Genomic DNA, 23,265 nt, shown 5'->3' on the forward strand with positions numbered 1-23,265 from the left:
CAATCCACTCTTGGTCTAAAGACTATCATCTCATTCTCTGACTCCCTGAAAACTCTTAGTCTTCTGCCCTGGTTTTCCTCTGACCCTCCCCTTCCCTAGTCCTTCCTCTTCCGGGAACTTCTACATTCTGAACCCCTTTCCCATCTCTTCACAGTCAAAAGAAGTGGTTCGACAATACCCATCATGGGGGCTGTTCACATTGTTCGCCCTTTTACTCATTGTCATCCTTCCCATCCCTATATACTTTGTATATTGCTTCACTCGTGGGATTCCCTTCAACTCCACCAGCTGGGATAAGCCTATGATATCCTCCAAGCCCTTACCCCTAAGTATCCAACAGACACCCATTAAAGAGGTCGAAAACAAGGAAATCCTCCAAGGTGATATTCAAATTGCTGATCAACCTGTTGTGTGACTTCCTAACTATTTATTTGGCCTGACATCATATATCCCTCAAAACAGCTCTTAATAGGCAAGTCAATATCAAATTGAAACTGTTGATGTCTGTAGACCCAGAGCTGCTTTTATTCCCAAGGGTAGGAACATTTTTGAGCAGAGTAGGGGAGCTCATGGAGCCTGGCTTTGCAGTTCGCCTCCTAGACCACATCCTCCCTGGCTACTACTTTCATTGTGTTTTTTCCCATCCCTTCCTCAGTATATATACACTTACCATTTTATATGCCATTGGTGATGCCTACAGAACCTGCTTCTCAACTGGTCTACCCAGTTTCTGGAATGAATCTGGAGGAATAATGCTGTTGGTCAATAAATTAGTCCACTGGGATTCCAAACACTGGGTGTGAGCAGATCTTTTTTTTCCCCTTCTTCTATAAATATCTCAGATGTTCAGTCTTCCTCTCATGAGGCTTCCATTCTTTTGAGAGCCAAATGTCCAGCCCTGAGTTCCTGCCTTTCCTTGCCATAGTAAATTAAATGCTAGATTACTCGACTTGCTTTATCCAAGGATTGACCTTGAGCCAGAAGAAACCCAGGAAATGGTGGCTTCAATAAAGATGTAAAGGATATTAATGTACTTGCTGATGGGAAGTGGTAACCCTATCATTGGTCTAAAAATTAATTTTTAATAGGTTCCAAGACTGTTGTGGACTGTGTATCTGTGAACTGACACACAACCAGCTTGGGGAACTACCAAATTGTGTTGCTGAGCCCATCAGGGTCCTATATCTGCTTGGTAAGAGAGACACAGCAGGTTTTACCACAGAGCTAAGTCAAATGAATTTGCCTAGTGGGTAATAGGGCTCCCCTGGTGGCTCAGACGGTAAAGAATCTGACTGCAATGCAGGAGACCCGGTTTCGATCCCTAGGTCAGAAAGATCCCCTGGAGGAGGAAATGGCAACCCACTGCAGTATTCTTGCCTGGAGAATCCCATGGATGGGGAGCCTGGACGGCTACAGTCATGGGGTCGCAAGGGAGTGGGGACACTACTGAATGACTAACACACTTGGCTCCTCTGTCCATGGGATTCTCCAGGCAAAAATACTGAAGTGGGTTGCCATTTCCTTCTCCAGCGGATCTTCCCGACCCAGGGATTGAACCCGTGTCTCCTGCATTGTAAGCGGATTCTTTACTGCTGAGCCACCGGGAACTCCCACAGTGGCTGATAACTGAGTATTTCAAAACTTGGGGGAGGGGTGACTCCATAACGGCTGAAGCACTTCTCAAGAGGAGGTGGGGTCAGTCAGTTAGGGACTGGGGATGGGGGCCGTGGGTGGGGAGGCTTTGGAGACTTCCAAAGATGCAGGGAACGGGTTTCCCTTAAACGGTCAAGCGATCCCAGGACTTCAGATTGCTCAGGACTCACAGGGAGTTTGTCCCTGTGTAAGTTTCTGTGACAAAAGAAGAAAGCGGACATCCTCAACCGCTGGAGCGTGGGACTCCTAGGTGAGTTTGGTGAATGGGGAGAGCAGAGATCCCAGACGTCTCTGGACCTCTGACGTTTCGAGCTCAAGCCTGAAGATTGTAGGGCTGGAAGGGACGCGAACCTCCGGGTCATCACCCATTGGCTCTGGTACCTTGTAGCCCCACCCTCTCACGCTCCTTCCTTCCTGCCGCCCCTCCCCACCCCCGACCCCAATCCAAACGATCCGTCTGCTTCAAGGCCCGTTTTATTGAGTCGGGTAAGGTGGGAATCAGAGAGAGGAGGCAGTCACCTTCTCATGATCAAATAGCCTGAGTTTTCAGCCTCCTCCTATGTGGGAAACCGGGAACTCATCCTCCTCTGTGCTTACACTCAGCTGCTCCAGTTCCAGTTTGGGGAATAGAACCTGTCGGTTGCAGGGAGGATTGAAAAAAGTAGGGTTTTACCGGATAAACCAAAGGGAGAGGAATGAAGATCTTGGTGTTTTTCTGCCTCCCACTCTAGATCCTTCTCTCCTTACATCACTTGTTGAATGTCCTTTGACACCTAACGTCAAGGATGTTTAAATTGGGAATATCTCACATTGCTGTAAAGGGAACTGATTAGAGACAGGCAGACTGATTTCTACAGTAAGTGTTTCTCTACTCTGGGTTCTTATTGTCTAAAACTGGGTTTCGTACACAGTATATGTGATGAGCGGATTTTCTTTTGGATTGTTTTTGGGAATCTCTGTCCGTGTTAGACAAAATGGAGCCCTGTTACTTGGGTAGGGAACCTTACACGTCTTCACTTTTATTCCTCACAAGAGTGGTGTGAGATAAAGGTATTGTCATTTTCAAGTTTAATCGGGAACCCTGCAGTAAGAGAGGGTCACACAGGGAGTCAGGGGTAAAACCTGAGGAAGATTCTTGTCTTGTGGCCTCCGGCCATTTTATTTTGGAAATTTTCAAACACATACGAAAAAATAATGTAGTGAATTACTTTGCACTTATCACCCATCTTCAGTAATGACCAACTTGCGACAAATATGATTTTCTCTCTCCCCTCCCCCACTGCATGCCTCTCCATTATTTTGAAACAAATCCCAAATTTATCATTTCATCTGTAGATGTCAGTATATTCTCTAAAAAATAACACTTTTAAAAAACCTGGCAAAACTATTATCACACCTAAAACAAATAACAGTAATCCTTTAATATCATTAAATATCCATTCAATATTTAAAGTTTTCTGGTTGTTTCATAATTTTTTTTCTGGTAGCTTTATATTTTTTAACAGATTTATTGAGATATATCAATAATTCTTACACCATACAATCTACTCTTTTAAAATGTACAATTCAATGGCTTTTAATATATTCAGAGTTGTGCATCTATCATTACAGCTTTTGTACATTTTCATTACCCCCAAAATAAACCCCACACTGCTTAGCCAACACTGTAACTGTCCCAGCCAGCAACCTCAGCCTTAGATGATACTAATCTACATTTTGTCCTGTAGATTTACCTATTCTGCACATTTCATGTAAGTGGAATCATGCGATATGTGTAATTCTTTGTGACTGGCTTCTTTCACACAGCATGTTTTCAAATTCACCCATGTGTAGCATGTATCAGTACATATTTCTTTTTATTGATGAATAATAGTCCATTGTATGGATATAACACATTTTATTTATCCAATTATCAGTTGATGGGCATTTGGCTTGTTCCCACTTTGGGGCTATTATAATAATAATGCTATTATGAGCATTTATGTAAAGGGGGTTTTTTGGTTGGGCATATGTTCTTATTTCTCTTGACGTATATTTAGGAGTGAAATTTCTGGATCATATGCTAACTCTATGTTTAACTATTTGAGAGACTATCTCATAACTTTTTTAAAAGTTGGTTTGAATCATTACCCAAATAAAATTTATATGTTGCAATCCATTGCTATACCTTTTAAGCATCTTTTAATGTGTAGGTCTCCCTCCCTCTTTTTTTCCCCCTTAAAATGTATTTATTGATAAAACTGGGTTATTTGTCCTGTACAATTTCTGGCCATCTGGAAATTTGCTGATTACCTCTTGTGATGTTATTTAATATATTCTTATGTTTCCTGTGTTTCTAGTAAATTGATAATTAGGTGAAGAAGTTTATTACTTCTAGGTTCAATATTCTGGCAAGAATACTTCATGATTGGTTTTATATATTTCAATTAGGAGGACAAAAAAATCTCAAGTGCCCAGATGGCTCTCCTTTTGTGGTCTTAGCAGCCATTGATGATCATTGTCTAGATTCGCATATTCAACAGAGAGATAAAATGTGGTATTCTAAGTTTATTATTCCTTCTTTTTTTCTTAGTTGGAATAATTCTAGGAAGAGAACTTCATATCAAACATTCATTACCCTGGCATACACTTTGTACAGGAAAAGCAAAGTAAATTTTTATTCTTTCCCTTTATTTACCAGCTTAAAAAATGAGTTCGTTGCCTAGTATCCTCTGAATATGATCACTGAGATTTTTTATTTTAGTATCTCTCTGAACTCATTGATTTAAACTTATTTGATGTATTTCAGTCCATTGCAGTCATTCTTATTGATGCGCAAATCATCTCATCTTGGACCCATGGGAGTGTCTTTCAAGTTGACTCCTGAGTCCTTTTGACAAGACCCGAGTATATAAAAATTTCCTTGCTTTCTGGTATTGACTGAATGGTCAATTAACCTTGAAATTAACTTGTACATTTCATGGCCCAAATCTGAAATCAGTAATTTTTCCAAGAATACCTAATTCCTTTTAATGAAAAATGGTATTTAGAGATTACAGTTTTGTGCTTGGAGTGTTTGTTGTATTGCATTGATCATTGTTTGTAAGCCGTTTTAATAGATACAGGTAGGAAATCCTTTTTCCCCTAAAAATATATTATAAATGCATACTTATTTTTTTTCAATTCAAATTTAGGACTATAGAGTTAGCCTCTTGGATCTTAGACTTAGCCTCTTGTATCATACTTTATATTTTTTGTCTCATTGTGGTTTTAGACTCTTTCTTTTTTTTTTTTTTAATCTATTTATTTGGCTGCACCAGGTCTCATTTACAGCATATGGGATCTTTAGTTGCAAAATCTTTGGTTGAGGCATGTGAACCCCTAGTTGCAACATGTGGGATCTAGTTCCCCTATCAGGGACTGAATCTGGGCCCCCCACACCACATTGGGAGCTTGGAGTCTTAGCCACTGGACCACCAGGGAAATCGCCAGTTTGAGGCTCTTGATGTTTGTTTCTCAGCTAGAAGTTGGTGCCCACATGCCCTCACCCTCATCATTTCCCCAAGCTGAGCTCATCATTGTCTCTTATCAATTTTCCCATTCCCAGACCTACATATGTGTTTCCACCTAGGGATTAGGGCAGGTAGACCTAGACCTAGTGGGCCTAGAGTCTAGGTAGGAAATTGAGCCAAACGTGTTTTAGGACTCTGTGGTAGGGTTTGTAAACATCTAAAATGGAAATGTTCTCTCACTGTGTTAGGGGTCCATGGGCAGCAAGACTAATCCCAGACATATTCACTGATGGTTCTGTTCTTCCAATCCCTGTCTTAGGAGGCTTCTTGGCCTGGTGGGAAGAACATAGCATTTGGAGACAAATCTGTGTTTATATGTTATATCGTATCCTTAGGTAATTCTCTTAGTCTCTCAGCAAGCTGCTTTTTCTTCTTGTTCTTAGCTTTCTTATGTGTCAAATGGAGATGGTGAAACAATCCCACAGATTTGTTGGGTAAATTAAATGTTTAAGCATAAGGGAATTATCACAGAACTAAAGAGCTAATAGAGATGATAGTATGCTAAAATTATGTAATTTTCTCTAAATCTGTACTTTTTTTTTCAGATTTTATACAAAGATAACTTTAAGTTACTAGAATGTAAGCTCAAGGAAAGTGGGACTTTTGTTTGTTCACTGCTCTGTCTATGAGGCTTAGAACACTGTCAGACAGGTATTTTCAAGGGCAAACGGGCAGTCAGAGATTTGTTCAGTGAACAGATTAATCCCAGAAGTTGATGTTTAAGTAGGTAAAAGCAGGTAGCAGTCTAAAAGTCAGAATTTTCCACTTCAAATTTTATTTCTCTCTTAATTAAAAAAAGGAAACCTCTTTAATAGTCTGAAGTGGTAAACTACAAATATGAAAAGATTTGTTTTTCCCCAAGTATTATATTCACCTTTATGTTCACTTTCTCTTACTGTGTTCCGGATCCCTTAATTTCTCATTTTCATTCATTAAAAATCGATTCTAAAGTCCATTTTAAAACTGCAGTCTTATCTGATTCCAATCTTATCTGATACCCTGTGCATTCCATTTTTTCCATTTTTTCAATTGTGGAAAAATACACATAATGTAAAATTTACCATCTCAACCATTTTTAAGTGTCTAGTTCAGTGGTTAAATACATTCATAATATTGCATAACCATCACCATCATCCATCTGCATAACTTCTTTCATCTTGTGAAACTGAAACTCTGCCCACTAAGCAGTAATTCCTTATTACTCCCTCCCTCTAACCCTAACAATTACCATTCTACAGCTGTCTGTCTCTATGATATTGACTATTCTTAGTATCTCATACAAGTGGAAACATATAGTCTTTGTCTTTTTGTAGCTGACTTAGCAAGCAATGAACATAATGTCCTCAACGTTCATCCATGCTGTAGTATATGTCACAATTTCCTTCCTTTTTGAGGCTGAATAATATCCCGTTACATGGATATACCACACTTTGTTTACCAATTTATCTGTCAGTGGACATTTGGATTTCTTCCATGTTCTAGCTAATGTGAATAATACTGTTATAAATATGAATGTACAAAATTCTCAAGACCCTATTTTCAATTACTTTAGGTATATAGCCAGAAGTGGAATTGTTGGATCATGTGGCAATTTTATTTTTAATTTTTTTGAGAACCTTCATAATATTTTCCAGACAGTAGCTATATCATTTTACATTCCCACCAACAGTGCACAAGGACTCCAGTTATTCTACATCTTTGCCAGCACTTGGTATTTTTTTTTTTAAGTAGCCATTCTCATGGATATGATATAGTATCTTATTGTAGTTTTGATTTGTACTTCCCTCGTAGCTCAGTTGGTAAAGAATCCACCTCCTGTCCACCTGCAGTGCAGGAGACCCGGGTTTGATCCCTAGGTTGGGAAGATGCCCTGGAGAAGGAAATGGCAACCCACTCCAGTATTCTTGCCTGGGAAATCCCATGGGCAGAGGAGCCTGGCGAGCTGCAGTCCATGGGGTGGCAAGAGTCGCACACGACTTAGCGACGAAACCACCAATATTAGTGATGTTGAGCATCTTTCCATGTGCTTCCTGATCATTTATATATCTTCTTTGGCAGAACATTTATTCAAATCCTTTGACCATTTTTGAACGAGTTTGTGGTGTTCTCTAGGCGTCTCTAGTGGTAAAAAAACCTGCCTGCCAATGCAGGAGACATGGGTTCAGTCCCTGGTTGGGATGATCCCCTGGAGGAGGGCGTGACAACCCACTCCAGTATTCTTGCCTGGAGAATCCCATGGACACAGGAGTCTGGCAGGCTACATCCATTAGGTTGCACAGAGTCGGACACAACTGAAGCTACTTAGTGCACACACCCTGTATATTCTGGATATTGATCCTTTGTTAGACATATGGTTTTGAAAATATTTTCTCTTATTATGTGGGTTACCTTTTTACTTTGTTGGTATTATTTTTTATACACAAATTAAAATTTTTTTATGGAGTCCAGTTTATCTACATATAGTTTTATTGCCTGTGCCTTTGGTATCATATCCAAGAAAGCAAATCCAGTGTCATGTAAGTTTTGCCCTATGCTTTTTCCTAGTAATTTTATAATTTCAGATTTTACATTTAGGTCTTTGATCCATTTTGAGTTAGTTTTTGTATAGGGTGTTAGGTAAGGGTCCAACTTCATTCTTTTGCATGTGGATATCCAGTTTTTCCAGTGCAATTTATTGAAAATACTATTCTTCCCCCATTGAATTCTTCCCCCCTTGTCAAAAATCAACTTACTGTATATGTAAGGGTTTTATTTCCGGGTTCTCCATTCTAATTCACTGGTCTACATGTCTATCTTTATGTCAGTATCACACTGTTCTGACCATTGCAGCTTTGTAGTAAGTTTGAAATCAGGAAGTATGAGTCCTCCAGCTTTATTCTTCTTTTTCAAGATTGTTTTGGCTATTTGGGGTCCGTTGAGAGTCCATATGAATTTTAGGATGGATTTTTCTATTTTTATAAAAAATTTCCTCAAAATTTTAAGGTAGAACTACCATATGATTAAGTGTGCAATAGCATTATGTCTGAAAGTTATACATAATTTAAAAATATTTTATTGCTAAAAGAATGTTAGCCATCATCTTACAGTGCAGGGTTGCCACAAACCTTCAGTTTGTAGAAAAAAATGCAATATCTTCAAAGTGCAATAAAGTGAAACACAACTTTAAAAAAAAGAGGTGAAAGATCTATACACTGAAATCTATAAAACACTGATGAAAAAAATTGAATAAGATGCAAATAAATGGAAATGTGTCCCGTGTTCATGTATTGAAAGAATTAACATTGTCAAAATGTCCATACTACCCAAAGCAATTTACAGATTCAATGCAATCCCTATCAAAAGTCCAATGATGGTTTTTCACAGAAATTGGAAAAACAATCTTAAAATTTGTACAGAATTGTAAAGGATCTCAAACAGCTACAGCAATGTTGACCAAGAAGAACAAAGCTGGGGGCATCACATTTCCTAATGTCAAATTATATTGCAAAGCTATTGTAAATCAAAACAATATTGTACCGGCATAAAGACAGACACCTAGGCCAATGGAACAGAATAGAGAGCCTGGATATAAGGCCACACATATTCAGTCAACTAATATTAAACAAGCAAAGTGAAAGTCGTTCAATCATGTCCGACTCTTTGCGACGCCATGGACTATACAGTCCATGGAATTCTCCAGGCCAGAATACTGGAGTGGGTAGCTGTTCCCTTCTCCAGGGGTTCCTCCCAACCCAGGGATCGAACCCAGGTATCCCGCATTGCAGGCAGATTCTTTACCAGCTGAGCCACCAGGAATGCCCAAGAATACTGGAGTGGGTAGCCTATCCCTTCTCCAGCAGATCTTCCCAACCCAGGAATCGAACCGGGGTCTCCCTTATTGCAGGTGGATTCTTTACCAGCTGAGCTACCAGGGAATCCTCAATCTTAAACAAAGCATCCCAGAATACACAATCGGAAAAGGATATTCTGTTCAATAAATGATTCTGGAAAAGCTGGATTTTCATATGCAAAAGAAAGAAATAGGACCCTTATCTTACCCCCATACAAAACAATTCTATGTTGTTTGAAGACCTAAGGCCATAAAACTCCTAGAACTAATGATTTGGAGGGAGGGAGTTATGATACCAAAAACACAGGAACAATAAGCAAGACCAACTGCATTAAATTTAAAAGTTTCTCCTCAGCAAAGGAAACAATAAAAAAAATACAAAGGCATCCTATGGAATGGGAGAAAATATTTGCAAACCATGTATCCATAAGGTATTAATATTCAAAATATACTAAGGAACTCATGCAACTCTGGCAAAAAAAAAAATGCAACTTCAAAAATAGACATTTTTTCCAAGAAGACATACAAATGGCCGCCTATAGTTATATGAAAAGGTGCTCAAAATCACTAATCAGGGAAATGCCAGTCAAAAGTACAATGAGATATCACCTTACATCTGTTAATATGGCTGTTATCAAAAAGTCACAAGATAACAAGTGTTGGGCAAGGATGTGGAGAAAAAGGAACCCTTATACCCTGTTGGTAGAAATGTAACTTGGAACAGCCACTATGGAAAACAGGATGACATTTCCTCAAAAAATTAAAAATAGAGCTACCATGTGATCCAGCAATCCCAATTCTGGGTATATATTGAAAGGAAATGAAATCAGAATCTTGAAGAGATATCGGCACTTTCACATTCATTGTAGCGTTAACCTCAACAGCCAGGAAATGGAAACAACTAAGTGTCCATCAGTGGTTTAGTGGGGTAAAGAAAATGTATTAATAGCACATACATGTACACACACACACGTGTGCACCCTGGAATATTATTGACCTTAAGGAAACTACCATTTGTGACAACACAAACCTCATGGACCTTGTACTGTATGCTGTGCTCAATCATACCTGACTCTTTTGCAGCCTTACAGTACTATAGCCTACCAGGCTCCTCTGTCCGTGGATTTTCCAGGAAAGAATACTGGAGTGGGTTTGCCATTTCCTTCTGCAGGGGATCTCCTCCACCCAGGGATCGCATCTGCGTCTCCTAAGTCTTCTGTATTGGCAGGCAGATTCTTTACCGCTGACCCACGGGGAAAGCCCTCGTGAACATTAGCTAAGTGAAATAAGCCAGGCACAGAAAGATAAATACTGCATGATCTCACTTATATGTGGAATCTAAAAAAAGTCTAACTCATACAAAGAGAAGAAGAGTCATTACAGGAGCAGAGGGAAGGAGGAAAAGAAGTTGTTGGTCAAAGAGAACAAACTTTCAGTTATAAGATGAGTAAGTTCTTGATGTACAGCACGATGACTTTACAGTTAATGATGTATTGTAAACCTGAAATTTACTAAAAATAGATCTTAAGTATTCTTACGACACACACAAAATTAATGCTAAGTGTGAGGTGAGAGATGTTAATTAACTTCATTGTAGTAATCATTTCACAATGTATACATATATCAAAACATCACATGTATACCACAAATATATACAATTTAAAATATATATATACATATATTTACGTATGTATACATTTATGTGGCTACAGTGGGTCTTAGCTGCAGCACACGGGATCTTTAGTTGTGGCGTGTGGGTTCTAGTTCCCTGACCAAGGATTGAACCTGGGCCCACTGCATTGGGAGCATGAAGTTTAGCCACTGGACCACCAGAGAAGTCCCTACAATTTTTACTTGTCAATCATACCTCATTAAAGATGGAAAAATAATAAAAAATTTTAAAAGAAATAAGTCTGTGTAATAATTCCATCATCTGGGTCATCTCAGGGTTGACATCTATTGTCTTTTCCCTTGGGAAATGGTCAGATTTGTGTGTGTGTGTGTGTGTGTGTGTGTATGTGTGTATAAGTGATGAGTTATGTTGGATTGTATCCTGGAAAATTTGAATATTATATCTTGAGACTCAAGATCCTGTTAATATCCTCTGGAGAATGTTGGATTTGTTTGCTTGTTTTAACAGTCAACCTGGTTAAGTTCAGATGGCAAATTTTGTCATATCTTCTATGGGTGTGGTTGCAATGTTAGTTCAATTTTCACAGCCTTTGTGATGCTATTTGGGTTAGCATGTGCCACCCCAGGGTTAGTCTGTGGCTTGAGCAGTTGTTTCTATCACTGTTTAGTTTTCAAAGCCTTGCTGTGCTTCTTTGCATTCGTTCCATACTTGTGTAGTTCAGAGGTGAGCCTCCAGGTTGTGAAGGGGAAATTGGTATTTCCTCCATCCTATTTGGTAGGGGAGTGGAGGAGTAGGTATAGGAGCTCCTTTTCAACTGGTCTTTGAGAAATAGGGGATTTCTCCTGGAGTTTTTTCATTTAGTGCTTGTGCAGTTCTATGATTTGGCTTATTCTTGGATCAGAGACAAAGGAGGAAAAATTATGTGAAACTCATCCTCTGCATTATAAGTCACTATTCAAGTTAACTTAAATACTCATTCTGGCCACTGCTATTTACTTTTCGAAGTCTTCAGGTAGTTGCTTTTTGTATTCCATCCAGAGATTTTAACTGTAATTAGTGAGGATTGGTTATATGTCGCTAGCTTACTCCACCTTGGCCAGTAACAGAAGGTGTCGCTTCATTATTTTTGACACTTTATTCCTCTATAAAAATTGTAGAGACTTCCCTGGTGGCCTGGTGGTTAAGATTGCGCTTCCAATGCAGGGGGTGTGAGTCTGATCCCTGGTCAGGGAACTAAGATCCCATATGCCGCCTGGCACAGCCAAATAAATATAGAGTAAAATCTTGCTAGCTTTCGTGAAAAAAAAATATGTTGAGATTTTGATTGGAATTGCATTGAATCTATAAATTTGGGGGAGAAATTCCATCTTTACAGTACTGAGTATTTATACCCATGAACAGAATATTTCTGCTTTTATTTAAGACTTTAAATTTTATTTAGATTTACTTCTTGATGTCATAAAGTTTTTGTTGCTATTGTGCTGTCTTTTTAAAATCCACTTTCTGTTTATTGTTACTGTATAGAAATCCAGCATTTTTCCCAAATGTCTATTTTTAGATAACTTTTATTGAAGTATCACATATTAAGGCATGTACAAATCATAATTATGGCTAGATAAATTGTCACTACGTGAGCATGCTATCCTGACTTCTGACACCATAAATTTGTTTTGCCTGTTCTTATAAATAGAATTATATAGTATGTTTTCTTCTGGGCCTGGTTTCCTTCATTCAAAATAATATTTTTGAGATTCATCCAGATTGTTGCACATACCAGTAATTAACTCTTTACTGTTGTCTCCTCATTATATGAATATACTCTCACTTATTAATTCTACTGTTGAAAGATATTTGGGTTGTTCTCAGGTTTTGGCAGTTATGAATATTGCAGCTATGAATATTGAATGTGGTTTTTGGTGCACTTATGTACGCATTTCTGTTAGATAATCACTTTGAAAAGGGTGATAACGTATGAAAATATTTAAAGTATGTGGGTACATTCAACTAGTTTTCTGAAGCTGCTGTAGCAATCTGTGTTCCTACCAGCAGTGTATATGAGTTCCAGAAGTTTCCACACATGCCATCATTTGGCTTAATCAGTCTTTTTCATGTTCGTTTGTCTAGTGGATATATAGTAGTATCTTATTGTGATGTCCTCCCAAATATTTTATTGTGAAAAATTCTTAAGCATACAGAAATGTTCAAAGATTTATACAGTGACCATCCATATACCCATCAACCTAGATTCTACAGTTAACATATTGCCATACTTGATTTATCACATATACACCCATCTGTTCTCATTTGTGGTTTTAATTTACATTTTCTTGTTGATAAATGAAGTTGAGCATTGAGTATCTTTTCTTGTTTCTTGGCCATTTGTATATCTTCTTTGATAATATGCCTGTTTGAGCTTTCTGTTTCCTTCCCTCCACTTTTTCCCTCATGCCTTTTGTTATTTATTTGTGGGTGTTTTTTTAAAAATAAATTTTAGGGGAAAAACATGCCCTTTTTGATTATGTATTTTGTTAGTTTCCTACTGTTGCTGTAACAATAACTACAAACTTAGTGGCTTAACACAACATGAATGTATTATCTTACAGTCCTGCAGGTCAGAAATCTGAAATCAGTTTCACTGAACTAAAAGCAAGTTGTCAGCAGGCCTGTGTTCTTTACATAGGACCTAGGCTTTGCCATTTCGTAGCCTTTTCCACATACTAGGATTCATCTGCATTCCTTGAATCATGGCTCCTTTCTACATATTCAAAGAATATCACTCCAATTTCTGCTTCTGCTATCCTATTCCCTTTTGTGATTTGGAACCTGCTATCTGCTTCTTTCCCTTATAAGGACCTGGTCATTACATCGTGTCCATCATAGATAATCCCAAATAATCTCCCCATTTCAAGATCCATAATTTAATCACATAGAAATGTGAGGTAACATATTGGCAGGTTCCAGGAATTAAGATGTGGATATCCTGGAAGAGGGCATGATTCTGTTCACCATGTATGTTGCAGATATCTTCTGTGACTTGTCTGTGTTTACTCAATTAATGGTAACTTATGATTGAAAGACACTTCTATTTTTAATTTTGTCCAATATGTCAAACTTTGCCTTTATGACTAGTGCTTTTTGTGTACTGTCTAAGAAATCTGTGCCTATCCTCAAGTCATGCAGATATTCTCCTGGGGTTTTCATCTTAAAATCTTATTGTTTTACCTTTTGTATAACTACCGTCTGCTCTGAATATATTTTTATTTAATGTGTGAAGTTGAGGAGGCTGAGGTTCATTTATTTCTATATAGATATCCAATCACGCAAGCAACTAGTTATTTACTGAAAGCAGTGTCCTTTCTCTACAGCTTTGCAGTGCCATCTTTGTTGTAAATCAGGTGTCTGTATATGTGTGAGTATGTTTCTGAGCTCTCCCACTGGTATCCAAATAATTTTCTGTGATAATGGAAATTTCTATGTCTGTCCTTCTAATATGGTATCCATGTGTCTACTGAGCATTTGATATGTGGCAGTATGACTGAGGAACTAAATTGTTAATGTTACTTAGTTTTAATTTAGATAGCCCCTGGCTAGTAGTTACCATGTTGGACAGGGTAGCATATTATTCCATTGATTTATTTGTGTCGTAGATCCTTCTATCAATACTATACTCTTTTAATTACTAGATCTTTATAATTAGTCTTTACAGTTTTTCTTCACCATCAAGATTGTATTAACCAGTTTGGGCCTTTTGCTTTTCATGTACACTTTAGAATTTGCTTGTCAATTTTCTCAAAGACCCTGCTGTGATTTTAATAAGAATTGCATTGAATCTACAGACCAAATTGGGCAACATGGACTTTGTTAGACTACTGAGACTACCACTTCATGAACATGTTACATCCCTTAATTTAGGGCTTCTTTATTCTCTAAACAACATTTTATAGTTTGTGTGTGTAAAGGTTTTGCTTATTTTTCATTATAAAGTTATTCCACTTAAAATTATTTTAAGTCTTTTGGTATTATTGTAGATGGTATTGTTTTAAGTTATTATTTCTTAGAGATCTTTTCCAGAGTGGAGACTCCATGTTCTTATCCACATAAGGATGAGAAGGTTGGAGAGGCCTCAGGGGTTTTTGCAGGATTAATCTCATCTTTCCTTAGCTCATAAACCTAAAGTCTGCAGTTCTTAATGTCCTTAAGGTCAATGAGGAAGGAGGTCCCATCCCTGCAGAAGCAAGAACTAGAGTTCACCCAGGATGACAACTGTTAATGAAGACATGGAGGCTCAGGAAGAGAAATCTCAGCTGTCTGTACCTTCAACTTCCATATCCCTGACTGCTACTACCTCAGCTTACCAGTTAGTGTCCGAGATGCCTACTGAGGAGAACCAGAAGTTTGACCTTCCAGTACATGTTTGGTCTGATGAAGATGATGAAGACATACTGGAGACCCTAAACAAAGATGAGCCAAAGGATGAAGCCCCCCATAAACGACCAAGCTGGGCCAATAAAACTGAGTACCTCCTGGCCCAGGTGGGCTTCTCTGTGGGGCTGAGCACCATCTGGCGCTTTCCTTATCTGTGTTTTCACAATGGAGGTGGTAAGCCTGGGGACCAGAAATCATGGACTCACAAGGGGAGGAGGAGCCAGAGACCTGTCCTGGCTACTCTGGGGTCTCTGAGATACGTAGGGGCTGAGAATTTGGGAAACTGACCTAGGCAGGGGCCAGCTACTTGAACCCCTAGAACCTTGGGAGGGTGGGAGCAGGATATCTGAATACCTAGTTTCATAAGAATGGTGAAGCTAGAGGCCTGGGTCAAGGCGAGGAGGAGAGACTAGGTATCTTGGTCTTCCAGGAATTGGGGGCTAGACACCTGGGACTGTGAGGGATGTGGAAGCAGTTGACCCTTGATGCCTGTGGCCCTGAGGGAGGTCACTGGTGGGGAACATGTGTTCTTGGACCTATGAAGAAGTCCAGGCCAAATGGTTGGTTCTAAGAGCTCCTCCTTGAATCCCCTGCACAGGCAGTTTTATCATCATCTACATCCTAATGATGTTTTTGGTTGGGATTCCTCTTCTCTTCTTGGAGATGGCAGCTGGTCAGAGGATGCGTCAGGGCAACATTGGTGTGTGGAAGGTCATCAGCCCCTGGATTGGTGGTGTAGGGTATACAAGCTTCATGGTGAGGAGCCCTGGGCTGCCCAGGCCTACCCTTTACACCCTATCCCCATCCTAACTATTGTCCTGGAATGGGTCCCATGACTTCACTTCCAAGGGTCAAGTCCATTCGGTCCCCCAGTTCTCCCTTCAGCCAGCCTACCTTTTTCCCCTGTCTCCAGAACTCTTCATGGTCCCTAGGTGTGCATCATCGTGGGCTTGTACTACAGTGTGCTCGTGGCATGGAACGTCTTCTATTTGGTTCAGTCTTTCCAGTCTCCACTACCTTGGTTATTGTGCCCCCAGCCAAAGAACTCCAGTATTGGTGAGAAGTGAGGGAAGAAAAGGGCAAACGGGAGGGCTGAGAGAAGGACAGAGGAATGAAGTAGGAAAAGGATCCTTGGGAAAATACGATGAAATGGAATTGGAAGGAGTGGGGGGATGTGAAGAAGGGGGAGGCACACTTGGTCTTGTAGTTTCCTCCATGGCCAGTTCACCTCAGATCCTGAATGTGCACGGACCACCCCTACCACATACTTCTGGTACCAGAAGGTATTGAAGGCCACAGATGAAATCGAGATAGGTGGGAAACCAGTCATGCATTTGAGTGTCTCTCTCCTTGTGATCTGGTTAATCATCTGCATCTCCATGATCAAAGGGCCAAAGTCCACTGGGAAGGTGAGCTACCCTCTGACTTACTAATGCAGTGGACTTCCTTCTATCTGAGATCCCCTAATATTCTCCTAGCTTGATGCCTATACGTCTCCAACTTCTCATTCCCTCTAATCTGACCTCCCTCTGATTCCCAATAGCCTTTGATCTTACTCTACAGACTTTTGCCTCTGCTGAACTTTCTTTGTGAATCATACTTCCTACTCAGATGCTGTATATCTCAGTACTCCTTCCCTACATCATCCTTTTCTCTCTTCTTATCCGGAGTCTCATGATGAAAGGTGCATATTTTGGCCTCAAGAATTTGTTGGCTGCCAAGGTAAGGCATCACCAACTCTTTAAGTCTCTTATCCAAACAGTGGGGTTGATAGTCTGATAGAGACCCTCCTAGGTCCCTCTTTCACTCCCTTCTCACCTTCCATCTCCATCATGGCTTGTCTGTCCCCTCTTTATATCCCCATTTACATGATACTTTTCCTTCTCAGGTACCAGCCCTGTATTCTGTGGAAGTGTGGCGCAGAACAGGAAACCAGCTCTTTTTGTCCTTGGGCCCCGGCTTTGGCAGCTTCACAGCAATCAGCTCATATATCCCTCGGTCCAATAACTGTGTCATTGATGCCTATGCTGTGGCTTTTCTCAACTTGCTTGCCTCACTGACTACCACACTGTTTGTATTTGCTGTAAAGGGCCACTTGGCCACAGATAACAACGAAAAATGTTACTTGATGTGAGCCCAATCTTTCATATAGAGATCGTCACAAAAACCAAAGTCTTAGAAATAGCCCACACAACTCCAGTCTAGGCTCCCATCACTCAAGGAAGTTGGCTGTCAGTATGGGGTCCTCAAATTGGAGCATCCTAAACCTTAGAAACACCTGAATCCTACCACCTCTGTCTCTTTCAGAGATGCCTTTCTAAACTAGGAAACTCCCAAAGTTGGAGGTTTTCAAAAGTGTGTTCACCCCATTCTTAACTGGAGGCTGCCATGGACAAATTAGAGGATACTTTCAGCTGAACCATTAGACAAAAAAAGGGCCTGCTGCACCAGGGTCCCCATAGCCTATTCCTCATTTTCTTCTCTTATAACATTCATCCCCAAAATGCTGGTCAGATGTTTATAAAAACATCTCCTATCTACCAGCCCCTGTGTTGAGCTCTGACAACACAGCCAATGATAAACTAGACTACCATCCCTGACCTCAAGAAAATGAGGAAGCAGATAGTAAACAGATAATCACAAACTAGATGAGGACTAGTAGTAGGGATGATGAGTGGACACAGAGGAGGGAGCTGCTAACTTGGAGCAGTCAGAGAAGGTTTCCTGGTAGAGGCAATCCTGAGCTGAGTTTGTTTCCTGACAAGTAATCACTGGTAGTGTTCTTTCAAGTGTTTCCAATTCATAGACCCGTATATAAAAACATGCCATTTTAAAAAAGAATTGGACTATACCATACTACTTTTCTGCAGTTTGTTGATTTGCTCTCACAAGAGATCATGAATAGATTTCCATGGCAGTAAATAGAGGGCAGTGAGCTGAGTAAGGATTTGTAGGAATTTGCCAAGTGGAGAATGTTTAGAGGGTAGAATTCGGGTAGGCTGACTGTGGATAGAGTAGGATAGTTCTAAGCAGAGAGACCATCAGGGACCAAAGACACTAAGACAATAGAGAGAGCATGGCAAGTTGGAAAAGGCTTAACAGTTGAGGACAGCTGAAATATAGAAGGTTGAGAGAGTTGTGAGTAAAGAAGTTGAAGAGGCCAGCAGGTCAAGAAAGCTGAGAAGCCATAATGTTATCCTGAGATTGTCTAGTAGGAGGTAAGAATCTGAAAACCCTCGATGGTACTGTAGGAAAGACCCCTCCAGGAGTCTGCCTCAGTCAGAAATTCTCTGGCCTCACACAAACATTTCTGTGATTGTGAAAATAGGTGTCACACAGGATTCTGGATACCTAGGATTCAGTGCAGGCCCTACTTTAATCAAATCAAAAACTTTAGGCTAGTAATTTCCCTTTTCATCTAGAGGCTGAGAGAGGAGATTATCATCAAAGGCCAAATGGTTCTATATAATTCTACTCCTGTCCCCAGGAATGCTAAAAAAGTGATGGATCTGGTCATTGCCCAGGTCCTGCCACCTGAGGCCCACCCTCCAGACAGTCTGTACCATGATCCGAGCTCCATCTACCCAACCTGGCTCAACAACCTCCCTGAATACATCAAAAGCAGAATCCTACCCAATTTGACCGATTGCAACTTATCTAAGCAGTGGAATGAGGTAGGTGGGTAGCGGGTTGAGGATAGGGCTGTAGAGTTCACCTCAAAGCCCCCAGAGCACCAGAAAGTTGCACATTGCTTAGGTGTCTGTAGAATCCAGAAAGGCAATTCTCAGAAGCATCTTGGGTAACTGAGACCAAGATTCATAGGATCCTTTTGTGATAAGGCAGTTGTAGCCTTTGTAGCACAAAGCACTAGAATTCATATAAGCTTCTTCATCCCCACCCCAAAGAGTTGCTAGGCCAGGAGGAAATCCTCATGCCTCAAGGCCAGATGAGTATCATAATATCCATTAACAGGGCTACAGATAGTTTTCTAGGGGAGAGGATGGAGATAGATTTAGGGCTCCCCAGACTGAGCTCAGAGCCCTCACCATTCTTTCCTTCATTCACAGGTTATGATCGGTCCAGGTGTGGTCATTGTGACATTTAGTGACATCGTCTCTTTGTTTTCTGGACCCACCTTCTGGTCCATCTTTACCTTCCTGTTGCTGGTGAATCTGGGGCTGAGCACTGTGATAGGAATCATACAAGGCATCATCACCCCTCTCCAGGATACTTTCTCTTCCCTCAGGAAGAATTCAAAGCTGCTTGCAGGTACTCTGACCTATGACCCTACTCCCACCTATGGCCATCATTTAGTTTAACCCCACTGGGGCTTATACAGCACAGCTTTGATACTGACCTTGATTTATATCTGATGTTTCTCTCCAGTGGGTGTCTGTGTGCCTATGTTCCTGGGCAGCCTCCTTTTCGTGAGGCCCTCAGGCAGCTACTATGTGAACCTGCTGGATGACTACTGGGTATCTCTGCCCCTTTTCTTCATTGTCATCTTGGAGACCATCGCCATGGCCTGGATCTATGGGGCCAGGAGGTGATGGCCCAATCCCAGAATTTCCTGCCACAGAGCTAAGAGTCCCTTTTGCTCTTAGTGCCAGGCTCTTATCCCAGGGCATATGGAGAGATCCCAGGAGGGTGGGAGAAAAGAAGAGCATGCTGGTTCCAGGGGAATATAGATATAAAGTAGGAAAGTGGCGAACAGTCTATATCAAGTCCTAGGGGTTCCTGAGCTCTTCTTTCAACCAGGGTAGTGTGGACATCTGAAATGTGTAATCCCTTGCTTCTGAAAGCTTGCTCTGTGGACCGGTGGCATTGGCACCACCTGGGAGCTTATCAGAAATGCAGACCCTCAGGCTCCACCCCAGACCTTTGGATCTGTATCTGTATTTGAACAGGAACCCCAAGCGATTCATATGCGCACTACCATTTGAGAAGCCCCGTGTAATCCAAGGCTGGCAGTGTTTATAGGTGATAGTGACTCTTGGCATCAGTTTGTTCATTCATGCAACCAGTCACTCTCAAATATTTCTTCTCCTATGTGCCAGGCCTGGTGGTGAGTACAGGGGGATACTGAGATAAATTAAATTTAGTTTCTGCTCTCAGAGTCCAAGGAGAAAGACATATCCTTGAACAGGATGGAGGCAACTGGGGGCACTCTAGAAACACAGATTTTTATCTAAAGAAGATGGAAGAGTCAGTCAAGGAGAGGATGCATGAATAGCATATAGAAAGATGAAGGAGAAGTTTGTCAAAGGAGAGAAAGAGGGAAGGGTGTTCTAAGCAGAAGGAGCCTGAATTGCACCAAAGAAAGGTGGGTGTGTGGGCTTAAAGGAACTACTTCCAGGAAGTTGGGCTTTTACCCTGAAGGGTGATGGAGGAGAGAGATTTACAAGAAAAACCCTGGGGCTGGGACCGAAACCAGACTGAAAGTGGATGAATCAGCGGCAAGAAGACTGGTTGTGGAGGTGTGAACAGAAAGGTTTAAGAAATGTTGAGGGGTTTCTCCCAGGTTAGGTTTGGATTGACCCCCACACCAAGGCCTGAATGGGCCTCCCAAAGTCTTGTGACCCTTCCTCCCAGGTTCCTTACAGACCTGAGTATCATGATGGGCCGCCCCATCTCCCCCATCTATCGTTGGCTGTGGTGTTTTCTCTCTCCATTTGTGCTGCTAGTCCTGTTTTTAAGCACCCTGATTCACCTGTCTATGAAGGAGATCACCTACTTGGCCTGGGACTCAAGAATTGTGAGCCTCCCTCCCCAGCCCCAGAATCCCCTAAGGAGTGGACATGAGACTTTTCAATCCACTTTTTTCCTCCCCACTCCCACTCCTAAATCCACTCCTACAACTAGGACACAGTCAACTGATTCCCTGATTCCCTGAGGATTCAGTTATTTAGTCTGTTGCCTTGGTTTGTCTCCTATCCCTACCCTCTTCAGCCTTCCACTTCCGAGAACCTGGGCATTCTAAAGCTTCTTCCCTTTTCCCCACAGTCAGATGAGGTGACCCGAGTTTATCCATCATGGGCTAAAGCCTTGCTCGTATTCCTCATCACCGTCACAGTCCTGCCTGTCCCTGTCTACTTCCTCTACACCGTCATCGTTCGGGTGGCTTCTCCTATCTCCACGATCCACAATACATCCATAATAACCTTCCAACCTGAAGCTAAGGGGAACTCACCAAAGGTTGGTCCGCGGCTTCAGGTGAGGCAAAAAAGACAAAAGATTATTAAAATGGATAAACCAAAAACAGAGGGAAAACTTTCTACCCTGTGAATAATTCCTACTGGAAATAAAGACTTGGTTCATTTGGCACAACATCACTCCTTTATCAAGGTGGAACTCTCTGGTCAGCAACTTGTATTAGAAGAGGCAAATGCAGAAACTGCTAACGTAACTGGACCCAAACACAAGTTTTGCTAGACTGGCAACGTTTTTCTGGCCTGATAGGGATTAACAAAGCAGTCATTCCCTGTATTTCCCACACTTTCCCTCACCAGACCTATAACAATGGTGTTCTTGACTTCCGGTATTTGGTTAATGGTAAATGCTGATACTACTTCTCCTAGGCTACTTTCCTCTTGGAATTGGTCTGTGTAAGGTCTGGTCCCTGTGAAATCAGGGCAAAAATAATCCTGGTTTAATTCATCAGTTCAGTGAAACTTTACTTTTGTCATGAAAAGTATCCCAGTTTCCAGTATTGCCTTCCATTGACTGTTAAATTCAGATGCTAGAACACCAGGTCCTCTCTTCCTGGTTCTTTCTATAAGTACACTAGACCAAATAGAGTAGAGTCACTGATTATGGCAAAGTAGTTAACTATCTGCTAAGTGGTGACCTTGTCAATATCTCTTAAATACCAAGGGGCTTAAAACTTTTCACAACATCATATTTTCTACTAAGGTGGTCTGGGGGTTTGGAAGAAGGATATTTGGCAGGGAATGAGGGGGACAGTAGAGGCTGACTGCAGAAACTGAAGAAAACCCAAGGAGGACTCATTTTGGGCAACGTGACAAAATAATAAGACAAAACACACTATATTACAAGACACCTAAATGTAGCATAAAATATATCAACCATCCTCTTCAAATGTGTAAATGAGCTTAGAATAAATTAGAAGAAATCCTTAAGAGGCTAAAATTAATTCTAAACTTGAATTAAGATAGGTAAGGTAGTAAAGCTAGTAATCACTTTGGGGGAATTGCCACTGTCTGGTAGGTTAGGGTTTTTGATTTCAAAGGCTAGGTGAAGACAAAACCTTGGTTCCATGAAAGAAAAAGAAACCCCTGTACATACAAAGCTTAAGGACTGTACTCTCTGTGAAAGAGTTAAATAACAATAAAATGCATATATCTGTTTCTGTCTTTGATAGGAGAGAAATAGTTTATTTTTTGAGAATTTGTAACTCTTACATGGAATTTTGGTTCAAATTCACACAACTGGCATAATCTGAAAAATCCAAGTTGGGATGAGCATAAAAGGTGTCTGGTGGATAGCACCTTGCCCAGCACCTGTCTTAAGTACATATAAATAATCTCGGGGTAAACACAACTTCTACCAGGCTTCATTGGATTCCCACCAATAAACTACCAGTGAACATGAGATAACAAAAAGAAATCAAAAAATACACAAGGAAATGAGGCACCCTAAAGGGAGGATTAGCAGAATCAACAATGAGCAGAATCAGACCTGCAAAAACCTTATAGATCAGAATTATCATGTACGTAATAGAAAATAAATGTGCTTGATATATTTAAAGACAAAAAGAAAGAGTTGAAACTAAGAACAAGGAGCAAGAGATTTTCAGAAATGATCGGGGTATTTGAAAAAGGACCAAAGAGAACTTTTAGAAATGAAAAAGTCATTTGGATTTAACACATCAATGGGTAGCTTAAACAACAAATTAGAAAACTAAGAAGAGAGACAAATCTAAAGAGAGCATAACGATGTAGCACAGAGAAACTATGGCATGAAAAATATGAGTTTAAACCTAAGTGTCCATCGACAGATGAATGGATAAAGATGTGGTACATATATACAATGGAATGTTACTCAGCCATAAAAAGGAATGGAATTGGGTCATTTGTAGAGATATGGATGAACCTAGAATCTGCCATACACAATGAAGTAAATCAGAAAGAGAAAAACAAGTATCTTACATTAAT

General features: G+C 40.5%; 2 protein-coding genes across 27 annotated transcripts in view; both read left to right on the forward strand.

Moving 5' to 3' along the window:
• Nucleotides 1-2,509, forward strand: part of SLC6A16 (solute carrier family 6 member 16) — a 37,805-nt gene extending 35,296 nt beyond the window's left edge. For 10 of the 16 annotated variants that reach the window (XM_081515160.1, XM_081515165.1, XM_081515162.1 and 7 more), the window contains one exon: nt 155-791. In XM_081515160.1, coding sequence (XP_081371286.1) covers nt 155-415 — 261 coding nt within the window. In that variant the 3' untranslated portion in view covers nt 416-791. Of the gene's footprint in view, nt 1-154; nt 792-1,088; nt 1,193-1,530; nt 1,574-2,384 lie in introns of those variants that run through there. The other 6 variants (XM_081515170.1, XM_081515175.1, XM_081515174.1 and 3 more) reach the window with 3 other exon arrangements.
• Nucleotides 1,656-21,415, forward strand: LOC145515266 (orphan sodium- and chloride-dependent neurotransmitter transporter NTT5-like). 11 transcript variants are annotated; one of them, XM_081515234.1, is made up of 12 exons: nt 1,656-1,903; nt 14,867-15,265; nt 15,690-15,847; nt 16,024-16,147; nt 16,325-16,500; nt 16,703-16,813; nt 16,980-17,221; nt 18,579-18,765; nt 19,159-19,360; nt 19,478-19,637; nt 20,684-20,846; nt 21,095-21,415. In XM_081515234.1, exons 2-12 carry the CDS (start codon nt 14,923-14,925, stop codon nt 21,374-21,376), a joined length of 2,148 nt encoding a protein of 715 aa, XP_081371360.1. In that variant the 5' UTR covers nt 1,656-1,903; nt 14,867-14,922; the 3' UTR covers nt 21,377-21,415. The 11 variants fall into 11 exon arrangements, with proteins under 11 accessions (XP_081371360.1, XP_081371367.1, XP_081371363.1 ...); XM_081515235.1 differs by lacking the exon at nt 1,656-1,903 and adding an exon at nt 2,089-2,509; XM_081515233.1 differs by lacking the exon at nt 1,656-1,903 and adding an exon at nt 2,089-2,139.
• The last annotated feature ends 1,850 nt before the right edge of the window (nt 21,416-23,265 follow it).

The sequence above is a fragment of the Giraffa tippelskirchi genome, chromosome 7 (assembly GCF_054371585.1).
Source record: "Giraffa tippelskirchi isolate mGirTip1 chromosome 7, T2T-mGirTip1v1.2.pri, whole genome shotgun sequence".
Taxonomy (NCBI): domain Eukaryota; kingdom Metazoa; phylum Chordata; class Mammalia; order Artiodactyla; family Giraffidae; genus Giraffa; species Giraffa tippelskirchi.

Bases quoted from the DNA above. Each gene is read 5' to 3' on its own strand.
- LOC145515266 (XM_081515234.1), top strand. From the start codon at position 14,923: ATGACAACTGTTAATGAAGACATGGAGGCTCAGGAAGAGAAATCTCAG. The intron at 16,501-16,702 runs GTGAGCTACCCT...CTTCCTACTCAG, and splicing joins GGCCAAAGTCCACTGGGAAG to ATGCTGTATATCTCAGTACT. The intron at 19,638-20,683 runs GTGATGGCCCAA...CCTTCCTCCCAG, and splicing joins TGGATCTATGGGGCCAGGAG to GTTCCTTACAGACCTGAGTA.